Genomic DNA, 12,585 nt, shown 5'->3' with positions numbered 1-12,585 from the left:
AATGTTACCGGTGATCACTGTATTACCTGCACACTAAATGCTATATACAGAGGTCCTGTGTATAATGTCACTGGTGATCACTGTTTTACCTGTACACTGACACTATATATAGAGTTTCTGTGTATAATGTCACCAGTGAGTACTGTATTACATGTACACACACTATATACAGAGCTCCTGTGTATAATGTCACTGGTGATCACTATTACCTGTACACTATATGCTATATACAGAGGTGCTGTGTATAATGTCACTGGTGGTAATAAGTGTTGTTAGTATTGTGCTTTGTATTCATAATCAGTATTGTAGTATTCGGTCACTATGTGGTGGTAATTTGTGGTCTGGTCACGGTGTGGCAGTATTTCTCCTTGTATGTGGTATTATTTGGTCCCTATATGCTGGTAATATGTCATATTATTCGGTCACTATGTGGTGGTATTTGCCCCTTATATGTAGTATTATTTGGTCTCCATGTGGTCTGATCATGGTGTTTTGGTATTTCATCCTGTATGTGGAGGTATTGGTCTTGGTATAGTGGATTGTGATGTGTATGGCAGTCATTTGTTCTCTCTGATATTATTTAGGAGAAGATTCTTTATTTCAACTAGAGATTAAATACTTTGTACACAGCGGCAGAGATGCACTTACAGGGGGTTTCCTGTGGAAAAAAGTAATCATCTCTCCACAGGGTAAGTGATAACGTATTGATTGGTGGGGGTCTGACTACTTGGACCCATTCAGCAAATTGTGGAATTTTTTATCCCCATTAGACTGGAGTGGCATGTCCGACTTGACCACTGATCCATTCTTTCCCTCAGTGGCTGCACTTGTTTTTTTTCTAGATGCTCCAAAGAGAATGAATGGAGCTGCGGTCAGATATCCCACCTGCCGTTCCATTTTAAAATGGGGATAAGTGTCCTATCAACGATAAAACTTTTTCATTCTTCCGATCGGTGCAGTTTCTAATGGTCGGACCTAAGCGATCACCTATCCTGTGGAGCCCATGGATCGGTGATAACTTGTTCTAACCAAAGAACCCCATTAATGTAAACTACCATAATTATACATCCCATTTGTGGTGGCACACAGTAGATGTGCAGAAGCTGCCTTTGTTTTACAGCCGATGCTCCACTATAATGGGGATAACGACTGACAGATATTTGTATATAGCTGTAGGGTGGGCCCCTAGAGTCCATTCCCCTGGTGGGCCCCAGACACCCCAGGCCGATCCTGATCGCAGTTATGCGAAAAAGGTGTCGGGAAGAGCAGAGCATTGCAGCTATGATAGAAAGGGGTCAGGATGTGCAGAGAATCAAAGCTATGATAGAAACGTGTCGGAACACACAGAGTATTGCAGCTATGATAGGTGTCAGAACACAGAGCATCGCAGCTACAACAAAGGTTTCAGGACATGCAGAGCGTGGCAGCTATGGTAGAAAGGTGTAAGGAAGCGCAAAGCATCGCAGTTGTGATAGAAAGATGTATGGACATGCTTCTCATTGCAGATTGCTGTGATTGGAACTGTTTAGCCACACACCGGTCAGGGTGTCTATAATAATCCCTCTCTGTCTACCTACAATCGGTACATGAGCATCAGAATATGAAGCAGTGGAAGAAGGCGGTCGGGCCTGAATTTCTGGGAAGACGAGCCAATGGAGGCATAAATTCTAATAAACATAACATGAGAAATTGGTATTCCTTGGATTTGCTCTAGGGGGCGCTCACTGTCAGACATCAATGTGAGATTTGCTCTCAGCCGTCTATAAATATTCATTGGTTTCTTCAGTAAGTAAATGAGCCGCCCACACAGGAGACAAAGGGTAAATTCTGAAAATCGCCTATCAAACTGATGAATGATTTGGGGTCACCAGAGCGCGCTGGTCACAGGGTGCGTCTAGATCCCAGACTCGATTTACAAATTCCAGCTGCCATTTATCATTCCATAAGTGTCATGTCCGCATCCAGAGGAAAGCTGAATTATAAGAGCACGGGGCTTCTGATACAGATTCTGCCATTGTCCAGCAGAACATTAGTGTCTCGCCATCTCTACATCCCTTATAGGGGCTACATATGGTCTGATTGCCAGGACCCCACTGATCACCAAATTGGTCTTCACCGTCCGATATGAATGGAGGCTAGAAATACTTAACTACTGCTCCCGTGGATGGCGATGTATACTGAGCCCACCGATCATATACACCACCTGTCATTTGGGCGTTCAGTAGTGACAGGCTATAATGTGGTGTATGAAGAGCAGCTCCTGAGGACAAACTGCAGCTCTCCCCAACACTGTGGGTCCTATAAACTGAAATCTTAGAGTGCTCATCATATGAACACAGGCCATGGTTATCTATACCTCCTAGAAAAGAGATTATAGATGATGGGTGAAAAGTGCATGGTCGTTGACACCCTAGGAGTAGTTTTTGAAGCCCCTGATGGCATTGCATGCATGGTGCCACTGCATGCAATGTCTATGGGAGTAGCAGGGAGCAACGCTGTATACATAGGCGTACAGGATCCTGCAGTGTCGGACTCCCTTATCTAATGTTCGATAGGGGTCCGTGCCATCAGACCGTGGGTAGAAGAGAGATGTTTTTGTAGCATAACCCCTGTAAGGCATAGGTTGCCAAGGTAGGGGAGACTATAGTGAGAAGAAAGACCCTACAATTAAAACAAAGGGGAAAGTGTGAATGAACGGTGGAGCCATTTTGGAGAAGGCCTGACTAGTAGGTACAATGTTTCTGCCACGTAACCCTACACATATAAAAAGGGAGGAAAGCTCCTTGTATCTCTTACAGACACTTAGATACTTACATGTTAATTAATCCATGCGAAGCGTTCGGATAGATCAGGTAACATGACGGCACCGCCACAACCCCAAGCTTCTTCAACATTGCCTTATCCGAGTCCACCACCCTCCGCACCATGATGTGCTCGAACTGCATCAAGTCCAGGATCACCTATAGAAGGACAACGCGGGGTTAAGTTAAGATGAGTGCAGAGCAAGGCAGAACGCTAAATCACACGTGGCAGATTTGGTTGTAGAGATTCCCGCGTCATTCCATTGATCTAAATAGGTGCTAGCAGAAATGTCTGCTTGCAGCAGATGAACAGAACACACAAATCTAAGCGGGACAACCCACTACAATGATGTCCGCTGCTAGTCGAGCAGAAAACCCACCTCTCGTCCGATGTACGAGGTCTTGCTTTCAATGATGATGGCGATGTAACTGGGGTCCTTCTGGGTAAGGAGAGACGTGACATCACTGGAGCTGAAAAACAAAAAAAAACTTTATGACATTCACTCTGGGTAAAAATGCTAATAATGCAGAAACTGAGCCCAATAGGTAATGCAAAATGGGGTTCTGCGTTATTTAAAGGGCCCTAAACGATGACGTCCTGATCTCCGAAAGAGGCATTTAAGTGGCAAGGAACTGGTTAGGTGTCCAGTGCACATCGGCCCTTCCCATGTACTGAGTGCTGATAGGTTGTCAGTACACCTAATAACCTACTGAAGGCTCGTCGCCACCATCTTTGTACTCCCATAAAGCCCAGTCTGTGGAAGGACATCACAGGACGTTTTTTCGATTTTTACCATATACAGCAATAACGGTGGCATTAAAGAATACAGTAAAAGTACTCAATTGCAGGATCAAGTCTCCAAGGGGAACTAAAAAAATAAATTCTAAATAAAAAAAAAAAAAAGCTTTTAAAAAATTGAATCCCAATCTGAAAAAAGGGTATGGCCAAAGTCTGTAAAAGTCTAATCAAAAGATACAGTTAATTATACCCTATAGGAAATAGTATAAAGAAAAAAAATATCAAAAATGTCAATTTTTTTTGGTCACTGCACCTCCCTCTCCAAAATGCAATTAAAATTAATATATACACATGTACATCTATGGATGAAAAAAGAAAATCTAAAAACTATAATAATAAATGAAAAACTGCTAGTGGTTTCTATCAATGGAGAGAACAAACGTAAGATGACCGGAAAATAAAAGACATGACAAAAACCACTGGAAAACCCTTCAAAAAGCACAGGCATTTTTTTTAAATCACGGACAATTCTTTTAACACAAATTCTTTTGATGTAATATCCATCTAATGCTTCGGCAGCTCTGCGACATACAGCGAGGTAATAAATAATAATGCAGCAAAATATATAGATCAGAATGAGAGACTACTACTCCCAGCATTTCCTGCTCACTCCCAACAAGTCGCATTGTATCTGTTGAGCTAGGTAGGCTACATCAGCTCACCTGATTGGCTGGAGCGAGGGGCATGCCGGGGGGCTGTGCTCGGCAGGGAGGCTCTCCAGGTAATCGATTATGACATGTCGGACGGTCTGGACTTCTCTATCGGCTTCCGCTAGACAGCAAAGATCAGAGGGAACAATCTAGTGCACGGTCACAAGAGATGGCGAGAGATAACCGGGCAGGACATCACTATCAGACTGGCTCCCAGTGCCACCAATGCCCAGATGATGGAAGCACATGTTCTTCATAGTTTACCAGGCGCAGCGCGGCACGTAAGTAGTGGCCGTGTCTGGTACTGCAGCTCACTCTCATTTAAAGGGGTTTTCTCGTGTTCAGAGCTGGATATTGCCAGATAGTGATTGTAAAAACAAAACATTTTCCATTTACTGCTTATTAAAATTTGTAGTTGTTCTTGAGATATTGTTTTTCTTTTGTTTATAGATCGTTGCCAAGGATACCGACCACTGCTGCTGTCTGGCTTGTACGCATTGCGATGAAACTGTCTGGGATTAGGGGGCAACAGCACGATCCAGCAATCCTGGCCAGCTTCGAAAGGGCTCAATGGAAAAGAGCTCTGTGGCAGCCCCGCCTGCGCCCCGTCTCTCTGGCAGCGCCGCCCGCGCCCTGGCTCTCCAAGACAACATGAAAAGTGCTGATATCTCAAGAACAGCTGCCACTTTTAATTAGCAGTAAATAATAAATGTGCTCGTATTTAGGAGCAATATCTGACAACACCCATGTGATGACAGAAGATAACCATTTACGGCAATTGGGTCAAGTCTCAAAACCAAAAAGTTGCTGCATCAGACACAGCCACTAACAGAAATAGGTCTGGTAAGCATTAAAGTGACCCCTGACCCCAACATTAAACACAACTATATGGTTCTGATGTGCAGACACCATAACGTCACGAAAGAAGGAACTCGGCAGAGATATGTCCGCAGGTGTGAGAGCGAAACATCAGAAAGGTGTAGTAAAGCTTAATGTCAAGGCTGGATGGCCGCTTTAAGTAACCAGAATACCTGGGTTTCATCAGCTGCTCATCGGGGGGGGGGGGGGAGAGAACCAGTAGTCAGACCCCAGTAGTTGACAGACTGACCCTAAGGAAAACTCATTAATGTTGCAGTACCAAGAAACCCCCTCCATTAAAGGCGGAACTGGAGCAGAGGGGGTTAATTAACATTTACCTTTGTAGTTTTCTCCTTGAGAAAAGTCTTTTGTAAATGGACTGAAGAACTAAAGAGAAATAAACAAGAAAAAACATATTTAACATTTATAATCGGACGTCCACAAAGTGACAGCGGGCGAGCGGCCCTCTGAGCTAACGGGAAAGTGAATGGCGGGGCCCTCTGAACTAACGGTCGAGCACCACTCTGACCTAACGGGGCAAGAAAGTGGAGGACCGAGCGGTCCTCTGAACTAACGGGTGAGACTCACTCTGAACTAACAGGCGAATGAGTGGCGGGTGAGCGGCCCTCAACTAATCGGGTGTGCAGAAGATTTTCAAAGGATACATTAACCCTTTAATGACTGGTCAATTTTCCCCATTATTACGCAGCAGGGTGGGGGGCAAAGGTTACACAGAACTGCACCACCCTATGAAATGTGACTGACAGCGCCACTTAAAAGGGTTAACAGCAGCAAATGCAGACTAACAGTTTCTTGTCTTGGGCCCTTTAAATCCACTTTCAACATGCGGCTATTTAGGGCATGCTGGGAGATATAGTGTTTTAAGACAACTGGGGTGTCACAGTGGTTGGAAATGCTGGTATATGAGCTAGGCTGATTTGCTGGCCCGTCGTGGCCCGCTGTACGCCATGATCGTGCCCATGCTGCACTCACCCGAAACGTTGGGTAGAACTGCACGCCGTAGTCTTTGCAGATGGCAGTGTTCTCCTCGTCTGCGCAGTTTAGCACTCCGATCCTTATTGCGGGATTCCAGTCTAACAGAGAAGGAACATCAGGGGTATTAGCGGTGACAGGCGGCCGACAGATCACATTACCGGCTATAATACCCGCTTCCTCTCCCATATGCTCCACTGCAGCCTGGCACCGCCGTATCGAATGCCCGCAATCTATAACGTGATCCGTGTTTGGGGTCAGGTTGCTTCATCTCTATCAGAAGAGATAATGCGTCCAGTTATGGAGAATCCACTGTGTCCCCTGAAAGGGACGTCCACACGACCACCACCCCCATCCTGGAAGCTGGATCACAGCGTTGGCCAAATAAAAGGGGCAATGGCCACTAGGTTCTTCACCAGCACCACTGCTCCTTGACTTTGGTTCCACATTCACTTCAAAATAGGGCTGTGTTGCAATACCCAACTCAACCACTGCTCAGAGGTGGCGCTGTTTCTGATAGATAGCCTTTATGAAGGTTACCATTCACTGACGGCAAGCAGTACTTTAACAATGGGAAGGGAATAAAACTGGAGATACAGATACTCAATACTACAAGAATGGAAACTACAACCCCAGCCGTGGCAAACTTAAAGGGGTGTGACAGCTGAGGCGATGTCCGTTTGCAGCAGACGAGGTAACAGATGAGGAAACTGGAGGTATCTGATGACAGATGGAAAGCTATTGAGGCCCCGGACAAAAGATCTACCCGACCATTGTATGCGGCACAAAGTGACGCTCCACCGCAGGAACAAAAACTTGGGCTTGAGGGTGGAGACTGTCACTTCTCGCCCTCCTCCAGCCCAGACCCATAAATGTTAATGTTGCCTGACAATGTCAGGCCGGCTCTGGTTGCAGCAGATGGGAAGTGGGCAACCCAGGCCGGGAGGAAGCTGTAGGATACAGGGGGAGTCAGGGTCACCAAAACATCTGATCAACGGACCAAGGATCGGTCATGGAGAGACATGGCCGCGAGAGGACGATCATCCCAAGTAATTAGAGGGGTCCAGGCACGCAGCCGTTTACAGAACATACACTGCGCCGTTCTGTGCACACGCTGCACTTTAACCCCCTTCCTGCCACCTCCAATTTTCGTTTTCCTCTTCCCCTTTTTCTGAGGGCCATTACCCTCACATCACTGAGCCATGTGATATCTCACTATTTTCACAGGGGGACGTTTGTTAACGGTAACATTTTGGGGGTATGAATGACTTTTCAATGAATTTTTATGGAGTTTCTTTAGAAATTGAGGCAATTGAAAAAGGGCAATTTTGGCTTTTGATTTTTTTCTCTTTACGGATTACGTAGAGTTAAACACTGATGGATCAAACTTTTACCTCTGCGGCGATACCAAATACGTTTTATCATTTTCACTTTTTTTTAATATAAATTAGTATTTTTAAAAAAAATGTTTTTCACTTTTTTTTTTACTTGATCCCATGGTCGTCAGATTGCTTGTAGTGTATATTGTAATAGCTCAGTATAGCAGTATATAGTCAGAGTCACTGGCTATGAATCAGTATGGCAGGGGGTCTACTTCATACAATGGCTACTATGGGAGTTGAAGAAATAAGAATGTAAACTACAACCCCCTTTCCTCCCTCCATGACACCAACCCCAGACATGGAGAACTTAAAGGGATGTCACAACAGGGATGTCAGTTCTGAGCCTGATCCACACTGTGATGTAACGGAACAAGATGGGGTTAATTGCAAACTTGCATGTATACTCAATAGGGAAAGGGGAGTAAGCGACTGCTGGAAACCTCTGACGGCTGCTGATCTGTAAGAATAAAGGATTGGACACACTGAATTCCAATAGGCCCAATCCTCCTATCTCAGCTGCAGTGAGCGCCCCCTAGTGGCCACAGCTTCATATCATCACAAATGTATCAGACGCTGCTTGGTGCAGCCATTTCCCAGTAACGCTGGAATCTCCTCTTGGCAGGTAGAAGTGTGCAGCGGCTTATCACACGCCATTAATTCTCTAATGACAGGGTGCGTTAATGAGGGATTAGAAAAAAAAAAAAAAAGAGCAGCCTCCAAGCAGAAAGGAAACCTTCACCCACTGTGAAGTGCGAGCAGCAGGAGATAGAGCCGGGATACACCAGGTGACAAGGACACCGCATCCCTCACCAGCCCCACAATGGGGCACATTTACAGGGAATTAGTCAATGATCCTCTGATCGGTCAGAAGTCAGGAAAGTAGGACCACCATTTATACACAGGACAGGACTGAACGGAGAAGGTTGAGGTTGACCCCCCCCCCACCAGAAGGGTATGTGCCCCCCATGACAGCCAGGAAATGGCATCTTCTCCAAGGACGAACACAAAAAAGGAGATGAAGGCAAACGGAAGTACCAGGACCTGAGGTGACACTGACGCATCACCTGGTTTTTCGGGTTTATCAGCTCAGACAAAGAAATAACTGAACACAAAGCATGTACACAGTATACCGCACACAGCCCGCGTGGCACATATCAGTATATGGAAGGCACCATATATTGTACACAGCCCACGTGGCACATATCAGTATATGGAAGGCACCATATATTGTACACAGCCCACGTGGCACATATCAGTATATGGAAGGCACCATATATTGTACACAGCCCACGTGGCACATATCAGTATATGGAAGGCACCATATATTGTACACAGCCCACGTGGCACATATCAGTATATGGAAGGCACCATATATTGTACACAGCCCGCGTGGCACATATCAGTATATGGAAGGCACCATATATTGTACACAGCCCACGTGGCACATATCAGTATATGGAAGGCACCATATATTGTACACAGCCCACGTGGCACATATCAGTATATGGAAGGCACCATATATTGTACACAGCCCGCGTGGCACATATCAGTATATGGAAGGCACCATATATTGTACACAGCCCGCGTGGCACATATCAGTATATGGAAGGCACCATATATTGTACAAAGCCCGCGTGGCACATATCAGTATATGGAAGGCACCATATATTGTACACAGCCCACGTGGCACATATCAGTATATGGAAGGCACCATATATTGTACACAGCCCACATGGCACATATCAGTATATGGAAGGCACCATATATTGTACACAGCCCACGTGGCACATATCAGTATATGGAAGGCACCATATATTGTACACAGCCCACGTGGCACATATCAGTATATGGAAGGCACCATATATTGTACACAGCCCACATGGCACATATCAGTATATGGAAGGCACCATATATTGTACACAGCCCACGTGGCACATATCAGTATATGGAAGGCACCATATATTGTACACAGCCCGCGTGGCACATATCAGGATATAGAAGGCACCATATATTGTACACAGCCCACGTGGCACATATCAGTATATGGAAGGCACCATATATTGTACACAGCCCACGTGGCACATATCAGTATATGGAAGGCACCATATATTGTACACAGCCCGCGTGGCACATATCAGGATATAGAAGGCACCATATATTGTACACAGCCCACGTGGCACATATCAGGATATAGAAGGCACCATATATTGTACACAGCCCACGTGGCACATATCAGGATATAGAAGGCACCATATATTGTACACAGCCCACGTGGCACATATCAGTATATAGAAGGCACCATATATTGTACACAGCCCACGTGGCACATATCAGGATATAGAAGGCACCATATATTGTACACAGCCCACGTGGCACATATCAGGATATAGAAGGCACCATATATTGTACACAGCCCACGTGGCACATATCAGGATATAGAAGGCTCCATATATTGTACACAGCCCACGTGGCACATATCAGGATATAGAAGGCACCATATATTGTACACAGCCCACGTGGCACATATCAGGATATAGAAGGCACCATATATTGTACACAGCCCACGTGGCACATATCAGGATATAGAAGGCACCATATATTGTACACAGCCCACGTGGCACATATCAGTATACTACGGGGCCTGTATATTGTACACAACCCACGTGGCACATGTCCGTATATAGAAGGCACCATATACTATACACAGCTCACGTGGCACGTCAGTATACATAAGGCACCATATACTGTACACAGCTCACGTGGCACGTCAGTATACATAAGGCACCATATACTGTACACAGCTCACGTGGCACATGTCATTATACAGCAGTCACCGCATATTGTACACAGCCCACGTAGTATGTCAGTTTACAGCAGGCACCATATATCGGACACAGCAGGCACCATATACTGTACACTAGGGTGACCGGATCTCATATGGGGGGGGGGGGGGAATGTCAGAATCTTGCTCGTTTGGACCCCACAAAACGATTCCCCTTTCCGGATATTGAGATAGCCAAAATTTGAGCTCGATCAAACGACGTTAACCCGTGCCACTCATCGCTCAAAGTTTGAAAAAATCCAAATTGAGGTATTTTAAGATTTAGGTATTTTGCATAGTCTGTTAGACTATAAAGAATGTGACACAACATTGCAGAAATAGCCCTGACCAAATTTTCCAACCATTTGTGGTATTTGAATGCAGAGTTGGTGGGATTATCGTTTTTTGATCCCACCATTACAGACAATGAAAAGTTGTTAATGGCTAATAAATTGCTCAGTAGCACAGATGAACCATCAGAGCACGCTAGGGTTGTAAATCCAAAAGTTAGGAAAGAAAAATTAAAAGAGGTAGGAAGTAACCGACTTTACCGACCTTCTGACAAAAGATGAAGAACAAAAGCAATATGTCCTGCAAGTTGTAAGCAAATGCCGAGCATTATATTCTAACGTTTCAAAAACTACTTTAACAAAAGCTCTAGAATAGATTAGATAACTATGTAAAATTATCAACTCATGTAGGTTAGCGTGCTCTGATGGTTCATCTGTGCTACTGAGCAATTTATTAGCCATTAACAACTTTTCATTGTCTGTAATGGTGGGATCAAAAAACGATAATCCCACCAACTCTGCATTCAAATACCACAAATGGTTGGAAAATTTGGTCAGGGCTATTTCTGCAATGTTGTTGTCACATTCTTTATAGTCTAACAGACTATGCAAAATACCTAAATCTTAAAATACCTCAATTTGGATTTTTTCAAACTTTGAGCGACGAGCGGCACGGGTTAACGTCGTTTGATCGAGCTCAAATTTTGGCTATCTCAATATCTGGAAAGGGGAATCGTTTTGTGGGGTCCAGACAGACAAAATTCCGACATCGATTTTTTGCGGTCACCCTACTGTACGCAGCCCACGTGGAACGTTAGTTTACAGCAGGCACTGTATATTGTACACAGTCCACATGGCACCCACAATATACAGCACACACTGCATATTGTATAAACCCACATAGCACCTATCAGCATACAATGGGGACCATATATTGTACACAGCACACGTGTCACATACCAGCATACAGCGGGACTGTATACTGTACACAGCCCACACGGACGATATCAGTATACAGTGGGCACCGTCTACTGTGCACACCCCACGTCTCACATATCAGGATGCAGGGGGGCCATATACCGTACATAGTCAACATAGAACTGGGGGGTCCGTATATCGTACACGTTCCACATACGAATATACAGGGGGGTCGTATACCATACACGTTCCATAAGGCACATATTAGTATACAGAGGACACCATAAACCGTACAGAATCCATCATGGGCATCGCGAAGATGGCAGGCAAAACCTCATATCTCACTCCGAATGTACGACACGGGCGCATCACAAAGTAGTTTCAAAACAACATCACTCCTTCACCAGTGGACGCTACATCCCCCTCTTCCTTCACCAGTGGACGCTACATCCCCCCTCTTCCGCCTCCAGGGGACGCTACATCCCCCTTAACCAATGGACGCTACATTCTCCCCTCCTCCTCCACCAGTGGACGATACATTCCCCTCTTCCACCACCAATGGACGTTATATCCCCCTCCTCCACCAGTGCACACTACATCCCTCTCCTCCTCCACCAATGGACGCTACATCCCCCTCCTCTAGTGGACACTACATAACCCTCCACCGGTGCACACTACATCCCCCTCCTTCTCCACCAACGGAAGCTACATCCCCCTCCACCAGTGCACACTACATCCCTCTCCTCCTCCACCAGTGAACGCTACATTCCCCTCTTCCACCACCAATGGACGTTATATCCCCCTCCACCAGTGCACACTACATCCCCCTCCTTCTCCACCAATGGACGCTACATCCCCCTCCACCAGTGCACACTACATCCTCCTCCACCAACGGAAGCTACATCCCCCTCCACCAGTGCACACTACATTCCCCTCTTCCACCACCAATGGATGTTATGTCCCCCTCCTCCACCAGTGCACACTACATCCCTCTCCTCCTCCACCAGTGAACGCTACATCCCCTCCTCCTCCACCAGTGGACACTACATTCCCCTCTTCCACCACCAATGGAC

At 45.6% G+C, this 12,585-nt stretch overlaps 1 protein-coding gene across 3 annotated transcripts in view; it reads right to left on the bottom strand.

The window, feature by feature from the left end:
* The window catches only part of QSOX2 (quiescin sulfhydryl oxidase 2), a 48,427-nt gene that overhangs the window by 30,761 nt on the left and 5,081 nt on the right, over positions 1–12,585 (bottom strand). For all 3 annotated transcript variants that reach the window (XM_073541045.1, XM_073541047.1, XM_073541046.1), the window contains exons 2-6: positions 6,102–6,202; positions 5,447–5,495; positions 4,263–4,371; positions 3,182–3,272; positions 2,815–2,960 (exon numbers count right to left, since the gene is read on the bottom strand). In XM_073541045.1, coding sequence (XP_073397146.1) covers positions 2,815–2,960; positions 3,182–3,272; positions 4,263–4,371; positions 5,447–5,495; positions 6,102–6,202 — 496 coding nt within the window. The remainder of the gene's footprint in view (positions 1–2,814; positions 2,961–3,181; positions 3,273–4,262; positions 4,372–5,446; positions 5,496–6,101; positions 6,203–12,585) is intronic.

The sequence above is a fragment of the Dendrobates tinctorius genome, unplaced genomic scaffold (genome assembly GCF_039654945.1).
Source record: "Dendrobates tinctorius isolate UK_male_01 unplaced genomic scaffold, ASM3965494v1 ptg000120l, whole genome shotgun sequence".
Classification (NCBI taxonomy): Eukaryota; Metazoa; Chordata; class Amphibia; order Anura; family Dendrobatidae; genus Dendrobates; species Dendrobates tinctorius.
The sequence above is the reverse complement of the archived record's forward strand: the minus strand, read 5'-3'. Positions and strand labels throughout refer to the sequence as shown.